Source organism: Mesoplodon mirus, assembly GCF_964341445.2.
Source record: "Mesoplodon mirus genome assembly, chromosome: 8".
In the NCBI taxonomy this organism is placed as follows: domain Eukaryota; kingdom Metazoa; phylum Chordata; class Mammalia; order Artiodactyla; family Ziphiidae; genus Mesoplodon; species Mesoplodon mirus.
Genome location: NC_138984.1, coordinates 65,623,108 through 65,643,075, shown reverse-complemented (window position 1 = coordinate 65,643,075; position 19,968 = coordinate 65,623,108). Strand labels below are relative to the sequence as shown.

Below are 19,968 nucleotides of genomic sequence, written 5' to 3'. Positions count from 1 at the left end.
GTGTAAAACAGATAGCTGGTGGGAACCTGTTGTATGGCACAAGTAGCTCAGCTCGGTGTATAACTGAATCACTTTGCTGTACAGCAGAAATTAACACAACATTGTAAATCGACCATACTTCAATAGAAAATTTATTTTAATTTAAAAAAATGGGGTCAGGGGAGGCTGGTAGAAAGGCTAAATATGCAAGAAAGTCACTTTACAATGGAAAAGTTTGGGAAATGTTCTGAAGAGATGGTAATGCCTCAGGGATTTAAAGGACTTACTTGGAAGTTGGAGGGAAAATAATGAATTTGTATAGGTAAACAAGTGAAAACTTTTAACAGTCTAGTGTAAAAAACTTATTTATTTATAGTGGTAACTTCTTACTACATAAATAAAAATTAGCATACTAATATACCACACAGGTATACCAACAATTATTTTTAAAAAGTTTTAAAATCTAATTGTAATATCAACACATGCTCATTATAGTAAATTTGGAAAATACAGAAAAATAGAATAAAGAACATAAAATCACCCATAATTCCAGCACCTAAATATAACCATTGTTGGCATTTTGTTGTACATTCTTGTTCTTCTATGCACATATAGAAATGCTTTAAACAAACCTTCAATATTTCCATGTCCTGTTTTTGAAATCTCACATTATATAATGATCAACTTCCTGTGCCACTAGATACTCTTCAAAATAACAATTTTTAATGGTTGTATGATATTCCATCCTACAGACAACTCATAAGTTATTCTTAACAACCCTGTTCAGAGATCTTTGACACCTTCACTAATTATTTTTCTTGGGAATGATTCCTAGAGGTAGGACCACGAAATCAAAAGGTATAAACAGGGCCTCCCTGGTGGCGCAGTGGTTGAGAGTCCGCCTGCCGATGCAGGGGATACGGGTTCGTGCCCCGGTCTGGGAGGATCCCATATGCCGCGGAGCGGCTGGGCCCGTGAGCCATGGCCGCTGGGCCTGCGCATCCGGAGCCTGTGCTCCGCAACGGGAGAGGCCACAACAGGGAGAGGCCCGCATATCGCAAAAAGAAAAAAAAAAAAAAAAAAAAGGTATAAACATTTTAAGGATCCTGACATATGCTGCCTAATTGCTTTCCAGAAGGAACATACCATTTTAAATTCTCTATACCATATATAGAATGTCCCATTAAAGAAAATTCTTTATTACTTTATGAATAATTTTTCCTTCACTTAAAATTTTAAATAATATATAAATAAGTAAAACTAAAATACATTTTAAATGATAAGAGTACCTTAATATAAATCCGAGCAACTGAATTGGTATGAGGTGTCTACCTAAGACACCCAGCTAAGCAAAGTCAGTTACTGAAGCACCAGAAAGACAGCTCCATGAAAAGGATCAAGAAGATATTATAAGAATGTAACTAGTATTAGTTTTATATCCAAATAAGAAAAAAGTCGGAACTGTACCCTTCATGCTCCTATTCAAAGAAAGTAGGCTTAAGTATTCCTTAAGGAATATTGAACTGTCAAGGAATATTGTAAATAGAAATTCTAGGATCTCAGGAAAAGAAATTCAAGAGACAGTAAAATGTAATATACTCAGGTCTAAAGAAAATACAAAATAAAGCTGCTAATTAGATTAACTGTTAATACAAGAGACATTTTTACAAGGTACAGTACCTGATTAGAACTGGCTTTTTCAAGTCTGTCAATCATAATTTCAAATTGCAAAGGCTTAATTTCCATCTTTCTGTTAAGTCTATTTAATAAGGTCTCATCTTCTGAATCCATATCATAATCTGGTTGTTCGTTGTCTAGATTAAAGGCTAGAAAAGAAAAAGAAATTCTTCAAACTCAGGAGAAATCATGGAGTTATATAGTGTTTATATTCAACCACAGAATACTCCCAAAGTATAAGGCATTGACCAAAGAGGAGTTCACAAGCAGACATCAAAAAATTGGTTTTAGAGACTCAGTTGAAGAAAAAATAAATTTTAATTCACATATGATTTAAAGTTTCACAGAACAGTAAAAACAGCAACTAGAATTTTTTATTTTAAAAATAAAGGGTCACAAATACATATATTAAAATATAAAGTAGCAATTATAAAAAAAGATATTTATTCACATGGTAGTTGGGAGCATAAAGAGAAGGTATGGAACAAAATGAACAGTCCAGAAATAAACTCAAGTATAAAATATATGATGGGAATGGCATTTCAAATCACTGGAGATATAACAGATTTAAACAAACAAACAAAAAAGAGGTGCTGGCCTGACAGACTAGTTTTCTTTAAAAATAAATAAATAAATAAATAAAACTAACATTGGCAACATTATAGATGGACCTGAGGGCGTTATGCTAAATGAAATAAGTCAGAGAGAGACAAATAATGTATGATCTCACTTCTATGTGGAACCTAAAAAACAACCCAAACTAATAGAAAGAGATCAGACTTGTGGTTACCAGAGGCAGAGGGTGGGAGGAAGGGGAAATAGAGGAAGGTGGAGGAGGATGAGTATGAAAGATAAGCAAAAATTGACAGGAAAGTATAATTTTCAAAATTTCACTTTTTTTGGGGTACAGTTTCTTCTCTTGGCTATCTCTCAGGCTTTATCATCCATTAACAAAGAGAACAACCAATATGTCACATTATCAAGAGATACTGCTTGGAATATTCTTAGGGATGTGAGCTAACAGCAAGAAATCTGCTATTTAAAATGAAATCTTCTTTAAGGATTGCCTAGCTCTGAGAAGTTGAATTCTGAATCTGCCCAGAAATTTATTTCTGGGCCCCTGAAGTCAACTGCTTCTTTTTATGAACTGACAAAAATCAGCATGAGGTACTCACTAATATTTAGAATGGACCACTATAATTTGATTTACATTAGTACTATAAAAAGTATAGACATTCCTGCTATAACATGATATGAGTTCCTCAAAAAAAAATCCTCTATATGCAAAATTGTACACCAAAATAACAGGCTTATGTAAAATCTATGTAACTTTCTGTTATCAGAGTCCAAGCAAACCATAAACATTACAGTAGATGGCCACGTAAGCCACTCAGAATAGCTGGCTACTACCTCAAGCGATACTAAAAATGCACAAAAATAACAGAATGGAATTGCTGGCTTGTGGATACTGAGAGAACACAGACGGTAAGGGAACTTGGCGCGTTGGGGCTCCAGCAGGAAATGCAACCTGCCATTATATGAGAGCTGTGCAAGGCTAGGGGGTATACCTTTCTGGGAAAGGAATCTTAGGTGCAGGCACTCATTTTTAATTTTTTTAATATAGAGTTGAAAGGACTCTTTCCATGTCAAGCAGTCCAGGAAAAGCCTTTGCTCCTCTCTACTGAAGATTGTAATCCTTCTGTTGCTATTCCAGCCCCCTTTGGCAAAGAAAAATCATAGAAGAACCAGGACAACTTCCATGTAGTATTGACCCCGTTCCCCCCTTTTATTGATTGTTGTTGAGCTATACCAATGTATCATAAACACTTGTGCAGAGTAGTCTGTACAGCAAATCTGTATTACGAAGGACAAAAGTAATAATTTTATCTAGATCACCTGTCCTGATATTATTTTTCTTATAAAATCCTAAATGATAGATTCCCCATGTCATAGCTCTTTTTTGTAATGAATGAGATATTGTTTATAAATCTACCAATTGATAAATAAATGAGAGAAATGTATATAAAAATATTTCACAGGCAATCAACTAAATAATTATATAAGCATCTATGCTACTACTCACATTCAATTTGCATTCAAAGGGCTTTTTTTTGGATGGGGGTGTCAAGAGAAAGTGTTTTATTTTTTTAATGTGGTAAAATACAAGTAACAAAATTTATTATCTTAACCATTTTTAAGTGTACAGCTTAGTGATATTACGTACACTCACAATGCTGTGCAATCATCACCACCATCCATCTCTAGAAAGCACAAGAAGGATTTTATAATTTCCTACTACCATTTCTTGCTTATGCTACCAAAAATATGGATATACTTAGTACTGTCTAGAAATAATACCTACCTCCTACATGTATCACAGAAACAGTTTACAGAGTAAATCAAAAGATGTTTGTAAAACATACAAAATCCTGGTTTAGTACTAATTCAATTTATTAAGTGCTTACTTAATACGTTAGGTAGAAAGCTAGGTATAGTAGATGAAGAGATGAATCCCTGTCTGTAGTTCCTCATTTGGAGTATGACAGTATTGACTTATACTTGTAAACACTCCTGTACAGGAAAAGAACTTTCCGTCTCTCAAGATTTTAAACACACATACCTGGTGGTCACTGGGCTTAGAACATTGTGTGTGTGTGTGTGTGTGTGTGTGTGTGCGTGTGTTTAAAAATCATTACTTATTTTATTTCTCCCGCAGTGCATCCCAAGTCTCTCCTACATCTGGTTAGTTCCAAAACTATTCAACTCCAGAACCGGTCCAGCAATGCAGCTGCTTGCAGCTGAGCCTGGGAATTGTCAGATACCTGCCAAGGTGTTGTAAGGCGTGGGCTGTGTCCAGAGATGGAAGTGTGGAAAACAGTCCTCCCAGTACCACTCAGCTCCACGTCTGTCAAGCACCTGGCTCAGGTGGGGCTTAGAATACTGTTTGTTCGTCTTAACAAAGTATTATAGTATATCCTTTGAATTACATGACGATATCCCAGTTTATATCTTCTCTGTCCTCTGATTTAGAGGAGCGGTATGGCTATATATCATGCTCCTTTTGGATACTGGCAGTAAAGAGGTTAACTTGGGTACATATTTCTGAATTCTAGTTCTTTGGAAGGGAATTGCACCCCTGATGGATACTGTGTGCTACTGATGAGAATGATTCAATTTCCATTCCAAATGAGTAAACCCTTTTAAAACAAGCCTGGCAATATCCCTCATGTTCTTCCTTTCCTACCAGGTCCCAGGCAACATGGCTCTAGGAAATAAAGAGAAAAAAGGCCATCCTGCCATCAAAAAGAGAGTGACCAGAGAATACACTACCAATATTCACAATCACATCCATGGAACATACACCTCATATATCGAGAAATCTGAAAACTCACCATGAAGGAGATGGAAACACCTCATGTGTATACTGCTAACAAGCTCAACAAAGCTGTCTGGACTAAAAGATTAGGAATGCACCCAACCATATTTGGGCTTGTTTATTCAGAAAACATCATTAACATGAAGATTTGCTGAAGAAGCTCTATACACTGGTCACCTATGTACATATCCTCACTTTCAACTTGCAGAGGGACAGGAGAGCAGTTTACAAATCTGAAGACCAGAAGGCTTTGCATTTCTTTCTTCCACACACCATAGAGTAATAGGCACATCTTGTAAAACAATGGGCAAACTAGGGTCATCTGTGTGGTCTACAATGCATCTAATAATAAGCTGGTCTGCACCAAGACCCTAATGAGAAACTGAATTGTGCTCATCAATAGCATACAATACCTAGCAAAGGTACAAGTCCCACTATGCACTGTCCCTGAGTCACAAGGGGCAAAGCTGACTCCTAAGAAGAAAATTTAAACAAAAGCAGCCAAAAAATTTAAAACAAATATGATTAAGAAGGAAAATTTCTGAAGGAGTTCCTCCTCCACAGCAGACAAAGCTTCCTGAGAGCTTCGCTTCAAGGTCTGGCCAATGTAGTCTAGTGGCTAAGCAGATCGCTTTATGTGCTCAAGAGCGAGAAACTGGAGTTCCATCTAAGGAAGATCAGGGCCCACAGAGGCAGACCCTTCTCCCTCCCATCTTAGTTCAAAAACCAAACAAACCCCAACAGACAGTTATTATGATAAAAAGTAATTGTCTAAAATCACAATAAAGTTACTAACAAGGAGAAAAAAAAGGGCTGTCCAATCCACCTTGAATACTTCCAGTGAAGGGGCAGACAGATGTATTGTTTGACAGCTGCTTCTTACACTGAGTCAGTATCTTGTATATTTCTTCTTCCATACCTCTAACAATTAAGTTTACTTTCATATTAAAGAAAAAATTTTCACCTAAAAATTCACTCATCCACACGTTTTTTTTCTTCAATTTGAAACAGGAACAAACCATAAACAATACTCTTGACATTTAAAACAGTTTCACATGTAGATAAAGTGATATAAACAAGAGAACAGCAATTCCTGATTTTAAATGTTTTTTTATTATCAAAATTACTCCATTTTGGGGCTTCCCTGGTGGCGCAGTGGTTGGGAGTCCGCCTGCCGATGCAGGGGACATGGGTTCGTGCCCCGGTCTGGGAAGATCCCACATGCCACGGAGCGGCTGGGCCCGTGAGCCATGGCCGCTGAGCCTGCACGTCCGGGGCCTGTGCTCCGCAGCGGGAGAGGCCACAACAGCGAGAGGCCCGCGTACCACAAAAAAAACAAAAAAAATTACTCCATTTTTATTAGGGAACATTTTTTTAAACCTAAAGTTGCTTGTCTTCTGAACAGGAATCAAAAAAAAAAAAGGCTGCAGACACTAAAGGCCATGAGAATGGAGACAATATTTATTACTATGCTTTCAGATTCCTTTCCTTATGAGTTTATTTTCTCTGAAGATCAACATATATCATTAAGGGTCTATAATGTGCTAGGTTCTAACAACAGGAAGAACGGGAATACTCAAGATTGTAAAAAAATTTTTTAAATCTATGTGCAACCTGTCAAGAGGAAAACTAGAATAAACAAAATATGCTGGGACATCTAGACTCCAATTACCTTTACCCAAATTATATAGTAGTTACTCTTCTCTAGTAAACAGAGGGTAAAAATCTTAAAGAGTAATAGTTCTGGGACTTCCCTGGTGGTGCAGTGGTTAAGAATCCGCCTGCCAATGCAGGGGACATGGGTTTGATCCCTGGTCCGGGAAGATCCCATGTGCCACGGAGCAACTAACACTGTGTGCCACAACTACTGAGCCTGTGCTCTAGATCTCGTGAGTCGCAACTACTGAGCCCATGCGCCAAAACTACTGAACCCTGCGTGCTCTAGGGCCCATGTGCTGCAACTACTGAGCCCACATGCCCAGAGCCTGTGCTCCACAACAAGAGAAGCCACTGTAATGAGAAGTCCGTGCACCGCAACGAAGAGTAGCCCTCGCTCACCGCAACTAGAGAAAGCCTGCATGCAGCAACACAGACCCACCGCAGCCAAAAAAAAAAAAAAAAAGTAATAGTTCCTAAGGGTAGTTGCAGACCAGAACCCCAATGTTCAATTAATCATGTAATTCCCTTTCCTTGTGTTGGTGGAAAAACAACAGGTGTGGAGGAAAATTACATAACTAAAAAATGTTTACTCAACAATATTTAATACAGTAAAAATCTCACTGTCATAAAGTAAACTTTGGATAATTTTCATTAAAAAAATTTTTTTTCTTATTCCTGGAATCCATTTTGAATTTTCTCTTTCAAATCTCCTTGCTACCTTTTTTCTTTTTCTAGTACACTAGGGTCATATTAAAAAGCAAGACAAAACAAAAAAGTTTACAAATAATAAAAAGTTGCATGACCTAGAGTTGGAAACATCTTATCTTACAGATCAGAAAACTGAGGTTAAGAACTTTGGTGAGTTGAGCACAGGTTTCAGGGTCTTGACTCAGAGCTCAGTGCTTCTCCCACTACCACACAGATGCTAAATTAAACCCTTCTAATCATAATAGCTGTAATAAAAAGTTCTTTGACTGTCAACGGGAAATAAATTAAAAGACTGTTTTTGTTCAGCCATGGACTTAAATGATTAAGATAATAAATTACATACATTTAATAACCAAAGATAAAAAAGATTAATTTACAAATAAAACAAATGCCAGTTGACTACAGTGCATGTAAAAGAAGATACTGCGAACCCAGTGCACCGCGCACTCAAGGATTTGTTAAAAACAAACAATAAAAATTAAAATGAGAATGAACTCTAATAGGACTTTCCCACTTAAAGTTATTTTACATCTAGAAAATGTCCAACATTTACTTATGAATCATCAATGATAATTTTTTTAACATAAAAAGAAGCAACATTATACAAAGCTCCTTTCATGCACCTTCAAATTTCCTAAATGCTTACTTCTGGACACTATTTGCCAACATCCAGTCCCTTTTTGTTTCTTTTTTTTCTTTCTTTCTTTTTTCCCCCAATCCCTTTGATGCAAGCAACAAAATAAGACAGAGGCACTAGTGCACCTTGTTTTGTAAAGGTTCTTCTTTTAAAGTATTAACAATAACACTTATAAGAGGGTCATTCACTTAAAAACTCTCTAGTCTACCTCTTCTTCCAGCTCTGCATTTCCTTTCTTATACAACTTTCCAAAATTATGTTTATTAATCCTTTGAACCCAGTAACAACAAACACTGACTATACAACATGTACAACATGTGTAACAGGCTCCCTGCTAAATTAAAATAGATAACAACACCATAAAGCATAGAGAAAGTGGTGAAAGGTAATTCCAGACAGAGAGGGTAGCAGGAAAAAAGAGAATATGCTTAACTACAAAAGACATAAATGATCAATAATGAGTTTGGGTAGGAGGCTGTATGATTCCAATGTACCTTCAAATAGTAGGACAAAAATTCAAAACCATATGTCCACAGAAGCTGTATGCACATATATAAAAAATATATATATATTTTAAAAGTAGAGTTGAAGAGTTTTACAAATCTAGCATCAGCAATGCTATTGCATATCTAAATCTCAGTTAAATGGAACCCAGTGTACACTAAAGTGGGCTCTGACCAGGTAGACCTATGAACTAGGAAGCAGTTGGAATAAGACATCTTCCTAAGATCCCATATACTTAACTCTAAGGAAGTCCAGGGATCTGACAAAGGCTCATAAGTCTCTCCTTGACATAAGTAGCATCAAAGCCTTTAAAACAGTGTTTCTCAAAATTAAGCATTCCCAGAATCATCTGATTGAATCAAACAGATTGCTGAGCTTCATGACCAGTTTCTGACCCAGTAGATCTGGAGTGTGCCTTGTGAATTTGTATTTCTAACAAGTTCCCAAGTGATGCTGGACAACATTTTGAAGACCTCTAACCTAAACCCAAGTCTTCACTCTTAAAAGATTATAAACTTTACTTATTCCTAATGTGAAATACAATGAATTTTTAAAATTCTTGTATTGTTAAGATCCTCAGGCTTCAAATAAATTTCAAAGATACTTAATGATGAACTAGTATATCTCAAAGTTCAGAAACAACCCAAGCACCATCTCCTCCTCTGCTTGGAGCTCTCCAAGGTTCTGATAACCTCCAAATCTAGCTGTTCTAAATGTTGTACCAAGAGATCATATGAATCCTGATAAAGTCAGAATTCTTGACTTTGATTCTCCAAGATTTCCTACTGTTATAAGACTTGAGTAGAGACCTTACCTACACTTTCTTCCCAATGTACAGAAAAAGAAAGTGAAGTGCAGAAGAGTTCAAGGCCACTTTTTACAAGATTATATAGTGATCCAAGGCCGTCTACCAACTAATTTATTCTATAAGGAGGTCCAGGTTTATACTATAATCAGGATTATTCTCGTAGTCTTTCTGCTGACTAGCCAACAAACTACATTCCTCTCCCACTTTGAAGAATTCACTTTTTATATATAAAAAAAGTATTACTGGTCAAAATCAGTAGCAATGACTACAACTATGGGAACCACAGACCATGAGAATCGGTAAGTGGATACTCTGAATTTTCAGGTAGAGATTTTCATAGTTAGAGAGGGGAAAGAGCCTAATGATATTAGATAGGACCCAGGGGGTGTGATACTGATTTAAAAAAAAAAAAGGTGTATAAAGATAATGATCCCTTTATTCTCCCTCAAATTATGCTTTTTCTTATTAGTCTTCTCTTTTCTCCTCCTTCAGATTCTTCCTCCTGTGTTTTCTAACAACTCAATAGACAGCTGGGCAAGTAACAGTTCAGGACATAAAAATGCTAATGGATTCTAAACACATGAAGAGACCCTCAACCTCATTCACAGTAAGAAATCCAAATTAAAACTATACTGAGCAATCAGAGTAAAGTCTGGGTTTCAGGTAATGATAATAACGTACCAATATGATTTCTTAGATTCAACACATGTGCCACAGTAATGCATGATGATAATATTAGAGGAAACTGAAACTGGATGAGAGGTATACAGGAACACTCCGTACTACCTTCATAACTTTCCTGTAAATCTAAAATTTTTCCAAAATCAAAAGTTTATTTTAAAAAAATTACTACTGATACACTGAGGTGTATCATTTCTAACCTACCAAACTGGCAAAAATCAAAAAATTCAAAAGCAATCTTTTGACCAGGATATGGGGAAACAAGCTCTCTCATACTTCTCTAGTGGACATACAAACTGGTATAACCCTTACAGAGGGCAATTTGATAACTTCTGTAAGAAAAAGATATAATCGTACCTTTATGAAATTCTTTATATTCAAAATTATTCACTGAAGCACTATTTGTAATAACAAAAGACTGGAAACAATCCAAGTTTCCTTCCATAGGAAACTGGATAATAAACTGGCACATCCCAAACACAAAGGACTACTTATGCAGCAGTAAAAAGGCGTGAGGACACACTCTACATGCTGATATAGGATAATTTCTAGACTATACTCTTACACACACACACACACACAAAATATGCTAAAAAGTACATACAGTGTGCTAATTTTTCTGTAAGAAGGGGTATAAGAATATAATTTCCTATGTACTTCAATTTGTGTAACAAAACCCTAAAGGAATAGATAGACTAATAAAAGTGGTTACTTATAAGGGGAGGGTGACTGGAGTAGAAGGTAGAGAGGGATGAAGTTGTTTTTGTATATTTTTATTTTGGAATATTCTAAATGCATTATCTATTTAAAGATAAAGTAAAATCATGTCACTTTGCGACTCTAAAAACAATTTTGTGTTTTAAGAAAATATTCTGGGTCTGTGATCCCTATGTACTGTGATCCCCAGATTCTTCTGTTCAAACCTCTTATCTTTCTCATTCACTCTCAACCAATCTTTCAACAAGTACAGTAGGAGGACAAAAAGCCTCACTCAGACATCTGGGTTCATGCATTATCTTGGCTTAATTAGTACAAACTAATTCTACAATTATATATTTTATATCAGTAAGAACACACATTCTATTAATATCTATAGTGTAAAATAATAAATAAGTCACAGAAAGAGAACATATCTCTCTAGCCCACTAAATGGTCAGGAACTTGAGAAATTAAACAGCAGTATTCTTTATTTTTGTGGTACGTAGGCCTCTCACTGTTGTGGCCTCTCCCGTTGCGAAGCACAGGCTCCGGATGCACAGGCTCAGCGGCCATGGCTCACGGGCCTAGCCGCTCCGCGGCATGTGGGATCTTCCTGGACCAGGGCACAAACCCATGTCCCCTGCATCGGCAGGCGGACTCTCAACCACTGCGCCACCAGGGAAGCCCTAAACAGCAGTATTCTTATAAAGAGACTTGTTTTAATGTTAGCAAAGTATTAAATGGACAAGGAAGTAAACTCAGTATACAGAAGATATCAGAAAGATTTAAAATAGAAATCTTAATACATCTGAAAAAATCCAAACGTATAAAACATGAATTAGAGAACAATGAATAATTTCCTTTACAAAAAGAGACTCATTAACTAAAGAAGATTTCACCAAATATTCTTTTCAAAAATCAGCCCTATGGTAGATATATCTCATTTTAAAATACACATTTTAGACTTCAAAACATATTGCAATGACACAATAATCAAATCGGTGTGGCTGCCATAAAGACAGACATACAGACCAATGGAACAGACAGCAAAGAAATAAACCATTATGTATACGACCAAATGATCAAAAAGGGTGTCAAGCATCAACTTGAAGCTCCTAGAAGAAGACAAAGGCAGAAAACTTTGTGACACTGGATTTGCCTATGATTACTCGAATATGACACCAATAGCACAGGCTACAACAGCAAACATAGACAAATGGGACTGCATCAAACTTAAAAACTTCTGCACAGCAAAGGAAACAATCCAAAGAGTGAAACTATGGAGTGGGAGAAAACATTCGCAAAACATGTATCTGATAAGGGTATAACATGCATCTTTATGTAAGAATATATAAAGAACTCCTACAACTCAAGAACAAAAAACCAAATAACCGATTTAAAGCACATGAATAGACAATTTGCCAAAGAAGATACACAAATAGCCAACAAGCATATGAAAAGATGCTCAACATCATTAAACATTAGGGAAACACAAGGCTACAATGAGATGTCATCTCACCCTCATTAGGACGGTCACTTCTAAAATAAAACACAACACAAAAAATTACACTTGGGGTGAAAGTGGAGAAATTGGAACCCTGTGCATTGTTGGTAGGATGATAAAATAGGTGCTGCCACTGTGGAAAAAATATGAAGTTTCCTCAAATATTAAAAGTAGAATTACCATGTGACCCAGCAATCACACTTCTGTGCCTATATCCAAAAGAACTGAAAATAGGATCTCAAAGAGATATATGAACACCCATGTTCACTGCAATGTTATTTACAACTGCCAAGATATGGAAGCAACCAAAATGTCCATCAACAGATGAATGTATAAACTAAATGTGGTATATACATACAATGGAATATCATTCAACCTTAAAAAAGAAGGAAATCTTGTCATATGCTACAACATGGATGAACTTCAAGGACATTATGCTAAGTGAAATAAGCCAGTCACAAAAAGACAAATACCACAGGATTCCACTTAAAGTAGACAAATTCACAGATACAAGAACGGTGGCTGTCAGGTACTGCGGGGAGGGTGTTAACAGGGAATTGTTTAGTTTCAGTTATACAAAATAAAAAATTCTAGAACTTCCCTGGTGGCACAGTGGTTAGGAATCTGCCTGCCAATGCAGGGGTCACAGGTTCGATCCCTGGTCCAGGAAGATCCCACATGCCATGGAGCAACTAAGCCCATGTGCCACAACTACTGAGCCTGCACTCTGGAGCCCGTGAGCCGCAAGTACTAGGCCTGCATGCCACAACTGCTGAAGCCCGCATGCCTAGAGCCAGTGCTCCACAACAAGAGAAGCCACCACAATGAGAAGCCTGCACAACACAACAGAGTAGCCCCCGCTCGCTGCAACAAAGAAAGCCCGCACGCAGCAACAAAGACCCAACACAGCCAAAAATGAATAAATAAAATAAATAAATTAAAAAAAATTCTAGAGATCTGTTGTACAATGATGTGTACATAGTTAACAATACTGTAATGTATACTTAAAAAGTGTTAATAGAGAAAATTTGTTATGTGTTTTTTACCACAAAAAAACAACAATAAAAACCCCATTTTAGGGACTTCCCTGGTGGTCCAGCAGTTAAGACTCTGAGCTCCCTATGCAGGGGGCCTGGGTTCGATCCCTGGTCAGGTATCCCACATGCTGCAACTAAGAGCCCACATGCCGCAGCTAAAGATCCTGCACACCGCAATGAAGATACCGCATGCTGCACCAAAGATCCCAGAGCAGCCAAATAAATAAATATTTAAAAAACAAAACAAAAACACCCATTTTAACCTGAATCAAATCCCAGGAAACAGGCAAACCCAAATTGAGGAACACTGTACAAAATAATTGGCCTGTACTCAAAAATGTCAGTGGCATGATGCACAAAAAGATTTAGGAATAGCCCAAAGCCATCATGTGATGGCTGGATGCAACATATCATCTGAAGTTTTCCTTCACTATAAAGAATATCACTGGGGCAATTATTAAAATACAAATGAGGTGAACAGATTAGGTAATTGCAGTGGCAATTACTGATTTTGATAACTGTGCTTTGGTTATGTAAAAGAATATGTTTTTAAGAAACACACACTTAAGTATTCATAGACAAAGAGCATGACCTCTGTAACTTACTCTAAAAGGGTTCAAAACAAAAAAATAACGTGGAAAAAAAGATAACGTGGAAGTAAGGACATGGCTGAACTCAACACCACTATCAATCATATTATGGATATAATGGACATCCATAGACCACATCATCCAACAACACAGATTACACATTCTTTTTCAAGCTCACAGGGAACACTGACCAAGATACCACATCCTGGGACATAAAAAAACACCTTAATAAATTTAAAAGAATAAAAATCATACAATATCTGCTCTCACATCACAATGGAATTAAACTAGCAATCAATAAGAGAAGCAAAGCTGGAAAATCCCCAAATACTTAGAGATTAAACAATACACTTATAAATATGGTCAAAGATGAAATATCAAGAGAAATTTTAAAAGATTTTGAACTAAATGAAAATGTAACTCATCAAAATTTGTGGGATGTAAAAAAGCAGTGCTTAGAAGAAAATTTAAGCATTGAATGCACATATTAGAAAAGAAGAAAGATCTAAAATCAATAATCTAATCTTCCACCTGTGGGAACTGGAAAAGGAAGAGCAAATTAAATCCAAAGTAAGCAGAAAAAAAGAAATAGAGTAAGAAATAGAGCAGAAATCAGTGAAAGTGGAAACAGGAAATCAACAGAGAAAAATATCAACAAAACCAAAAGCTGGTTTTTGGAAAAGATCAGTAAAATCAATAAGGCTCTAGCCAAGCTAACTCAGGAAAAAGGAGACAGAACATAATTACTAATATCAGAAATTTAAAAATAGGGAGCATCACTACCGAATCCATGGACATTAAAAGGATGGTCAAAGAATACTGTGAACAATTATATGCCCACAAATTTGATAACCTTTATGAAATGGACTAATTCCTTGAAAGACACAATCTGCCAAAACTCACACAAGAAAAAATATACAATCTGAATAGGCCTGTCTCTATTAAAGAAATTGAATCAATAATTAATAATCTTCCAAAACTTTAAGTACCAGGCACAGATGGGCTCACTGGTGAATTTTACCTAACATTTAAGGAAGAAATCGTATCAATTCTCTACAATGTCTTTCAGAGGATAGAAGCAGAGGGAATTCTTCCTAACTCATTCTATGAGGCCAGCATTATCCTAATACCAAAATCAGATAAAGACATTACAAGAAAACTACAGACTAATATCTCTCATGAACACAGAAGCAAAAATCCTCAATAAAATCGAATCTAAAAATGTATAAAAAGAATTATACTCCATGACCAAGTGAGATTTATCACAGGTATGCAAGGCTGGGAAAAAATCAATGAATGTAATCCACCACATCAACAAAGAAAAAAATCAAAATTATATCAATAGATATAATTATTTCTGCTCTATTTTGGTTTCTGGTCAAACCAAAAATCAAAACTCTATTGGTATCAGTAGATTTCTGCTCTATTTCTTATCCTATTTCTTTTCTTCTGTTTACTTTGGATTTAATTTGCTCTTCCTTTTACAGTTCCCACAGGTGGAAGATTAGATTATTGATGCAGAAATAATGCAGAAAAAGCATTTAACAAAAAAATGCTTTTTTGTTAAAAAGCATTTAACAAAATCCAACATCCATTCATGATAAAAACTGACAGCAAACTAGGAATAGAGGGAAATTTCCTCAACTTGATAAAGAACATCTACAAAAAACTTACAGCAAACATCATACTTAGTGGTGTGAATCTAAGAGCTTCCCTACCAATATCAGAAACAATGCAAGGATGTCCCCTCTCACCACTGCTTTTCAACGTTGTACCAGAAGTCCCAGCTAATGTAGTAAGACAAAAAAAAAAAAAAAAAAAAGGAAACGAAAGCTATAAAGACTGGGAAAGGAGAAATTAAACTGCCTTTGTTCACAGATGATAAGCTTGTCTATGTACATGTATATACATTCTATTAAAGAACTGACCAAAAACTCCTGGAACTAAGTGATTATAGCAAGGTTGCAGAATACAAGGTTAATATACAAAAGTCAAACACTTTCCTGTATACTGCAATGAGAAAGTGGAATTTGAAACTAAAAACACAAAACCATTTACATTAGCATCCAAAAAAATGAAACATTAAGGTACAAATCTAACAAGATATGTAAAAGTTCTACATGAGGAAAACAACAAAACTCTGGTGAAACATATCAAAGAATTAAATAAATGGAAGGACAGTCATGTTTATGGGTAGGAAGACTCAATTTGGTTAACACATCAGCTTTTTCCAACTTGATCTAAAGATTCAACACAATCTCAATCGAAATCCCAGCAAGTCATTTTGTGTATCAATCAGGATTGACAAAGTGATTCTCAAGTTTATATGAAGAAGCAAAAAAATCCAGAATAGTCAACAGAATACTGAAGAAGAATAAAGTCAGAGGACTGACTTCAAGACTTACTATGAAGCTACAGGAATTCAGACAGTGTGCTATTGACCAAAAAATAGACAAAAAGATCAGTGGAAGAGAATAGAGGGTCCAGAAATAGACCCATACAAATACACTCAACTGATCTTTGACAAAGGAGCAAAGACAATTCAATGGAAAAAGAATAGTCTTTTCAACAAACAGTGCTGGGACAACTGGACATCCATATTAAAAAAGATGAATCTAGGCACAGACCTTACACCCTTCACAAAAATTTACTCAAAATGAATCACAGACCTAAATGTAAAACAGACCTATAAATCCATTAGAAAGTAACACAGGAGTAAATCTAGACGCTCTTTTGTTTGGTGATGAAATTTCAGAAATACCACCAAAAGCAAGATCCATGAAAGAAAAAAATTAAGTTGGACCTCTTTAAAACTAAGAACTTCTCCTCTATGAAGGACACTATTAAAAGAATGAAAAGAAAGCCACAGACTGGGAGAAAATATTTAAAAAACTCATATCTGATAAAGGACTCCAAAATATACACAGAACACTTAAAATTCAACAGTAAGAAAACAAAGATCCCAATTAAAAAATGGGTAAAAGATCCAACAGACACCTCACCAAGGAAGATATACAAACTGCAATTAATGATATGAAAAGGTACTCAACATCCTAGGTTATTAGGGAATTACAAGTTAAAATAATGAGATACCATTACATACCTATTAGAATAGCTAAAATTCTAAAATTGACAATACCAAAAGCTGATGAGGATACAGAGCAATATGAGCTCTCGTTCACTGCTGGTAGAAATGCAAAATGGAATAGCCACTTTGGAAGTCAGTTTGGCAGTTTCTTACAAAGCTAAACACTGCCTTACTGTACAAACCAACAATTGCACTCCTAGGTATTTACCCAAAAGAGATAAAAACTTACGTCCACATAAAATCATGCTATTACTTAGGATACATTTTTCATTAATTGCCCAAAACCGGAAGCAACCAAGGTGTCCTTCAATAGGTAAATGAATAAACAGACTCTGAATTATCCATATAATGGAATATTATTCAATGATTAAAAAAAAACTATCAAGCCAAAAAAAATTAGAAGAATCTTAAATGCAAACTGATAAGTTAAGGAAGCCAGTCTGAAAAACCTATGTACTGTATAATTTCAGCTGTATTACATTTTGGAAAAGGCAAAACTACAGAGAGAGCAAAAAGATCAGTGGTTGCCAGGGATTTGAAGGAATGAATAGGTGAAAATACACGGAGTTTTTATCGTAATTGAACTATTCTATAGGATAATGTAATGGTGGATCTATGACATGGATTTTTAAAAATCCATAAAACTGTACAACACAAACACCAAAGAGTATGGACTTCAGTTAATAAGGTACTGACTACATTAACTGTAACAAATGTACCACACTAATGCAAGATAATAATAGTGGAAATTGTGTGTGTGCGTGCGTGTGTGCAGGAGGTTGTATATGGGAATTCGCTGTACTATCTGCTCAATGTTTTGTAAATCTAAAAATGTTTTAAAAAAAACCTATCAATCCACTTAAAAATATGTAAAGGACCTGAACAGGCATTTGTCCAACGAAGATACATGAATGGCTAACAGGTACATGGAAAGATGCTCGGCCTCACTACTTATTAGGGAAACGCAAATCACAATCACAAGATATCACCGCATGCCTGTTAGAATGACCAGCACCAGAAAGACAAGAGATAACAAATGCTGGTAAGTATGTGGAGAAAAGGGAACCCTTGTACACTGTCAGTAGGAATGCAAATTGATACAACCACTATGGGAAACGGTATGGAGGTTCCTCAAAAAGTTAAAAATAGAACTACAATATGATTCAGCAACCCCACTTCTGGGAATAAGCCAAAGGAAATGAAAACACTGTGTTGAAGAGATATATGCACCCCCATGTTTGCAGCAGCCTTATTTACAATAGCCAAGACATAGAAACAACCTAAGTGCCCATCGACAAATGAAAGTTGTGGTACAATGGAATATTATTCAGCCATTAAAAAGCAGGAAATCCTGCCCATTTACGGGCATTATGGATGGACCTTGAGGGCATTATGCTAAGTGAATTGAGTCAGACAGAGAAAGGTAGCAAATACTGTATGATCTCACTTAGAAGTAGATATAAAAAAAAAAATTTCCAACCCCCCACCCCAAACTCATAGAAAGAGAGATCAGATTTGTGATTACCAGAGGTGGGAGGCTGGGGGAGGGAGAACTGGATGAAGGTGGTCAAAAGGTACAAACTTCCAGTTATAAGATAAGTAAGTTCTGGGGATGTAATGTACATGATGACTATAGTTAACATGGCTCTATGTTACATATGAAAGCTGTTAAGAGAGTAAATTCTAAGAGTTCACATTACAGGGGGAAAAATATTTTTATTCTTTTTTCTTTTCCTGTATATGAAGTGAAGGATATTAACTAAATTTATTCTGGTAATCAGTTCAAAATACGTGTAAGGCAAATCATTATGCTGTACACGTTACACTTATACAGTCCTGTATGTCAGTTATATCTCAATAAAACTATAAGGAAAAAAAAAGCATGGATTCTGGAATCTGACTGCCTGGTTCAAATTCTGGCTCCCTTAATTACAAGGTCTTGGGAGCATGCTCCTAAAACTTTTTTTATGGCTCAGCAGTATTACATTGTGTATATATACCACATCTTCTTTATCCATTCATCTGTTTATGGACACTTAGGTTGCTTCCATATCTTGGCAACTGTAAATAATGCTGCTATGAACATTGAGGTGCATGTATCTTTCCGAATTAGTGTTTTGGTTTTTTTCAGATATACACCCAGGATTGGTATTGCTGGGTCATATGGTAGTTCTATTTTTAGCTTTTTAAGAAACCTCCATACTGTTCTCCGCAGTGGCTGCACCAATTTACATTCCCAACAACAGTGTAGGAGGGTTCCCTTTTCTCTACATCCTCACCGTTTGTTATGTTTTCTTTTTGATGACAGCCATTCTGACAGGTGTGAGGTGACACCTCATTGTGGTTTTGATTTGCATTTCCATGATGATTAGTGATGTTGATCATCTTTTCATGTGCCTGTTGCCCATCTGCATGTCCTCTTTGGAAAAATGTCTATTCAGTTCTTCTGCCCGCCCCCCCTCGCTTTTTTGGCCGCGCCAGGCAGCAGGTGGGATCTTAGTTTCCCTGCCAGGGACTGAACCCGCGCCCCCTGCATTGGAGTGCTGAGTCTTAACCACTGGACCACCAGGGAAGTCCCCTTCTACCCATTTATAAATCAGGTTGTTTTTTTGATGCTGAGTTGTATGAACTGTTTATATATTTGGATATTAATCCCTTATTGGTCATATCATTTGCAAATATTTTCTCCTATTCAGTAGGTTGTCTTTTCATCTTGTCAGTAGTTTCCTTTCTTGTGTAAAAGCTTTTAAGTCTAATTAGGTCCCATTTGTTTATTTTTGCTTTTATTTCCTTTACTTTAGGAGATGCATCCAAAAATATATGGCTGCAATTTAGGTCAGAGTGTTCTGCCTATTTTTTCGTCTAGGAGTTTTATAGTATCCAGTCTTACATTTAATCCATTCTTAGTTTATTTTTGTATATGGTGTTAGAGAATGTTCTAATTTCATTCTTTTACAAGTAGCTGTCCAGTTTTCCAAACACCACTTATTGAAGAAACTGTCTTTTCTCTATTGTATATTC

The 19,968-nt window shown here is 36.1% G+C and overlaps 1 protein-coding gene across 1 annotated transcript in view; it reads right to left on the bottom strand.

Annotated features, from left to right (window-relative positions):
- EPC2 (enhancer of polycomb homolog 2) overlaps positions 1–19,968 on the bottom strand; it is a 108,389-nt gene that overhangs the window by 38,905 nt on the left and 49,516 nt on the right. Inside the window, exon 3 of the mRNA XM_082630260.1 lies at positions 1,660–1,805. Coding sequence (XP_082486386.1) covers positions 1,660–1,805 — 146 coding nt within the window. The remainder of the gene's footprint in view (positions 1–1,659; positions 1,806–19,968) is intronic.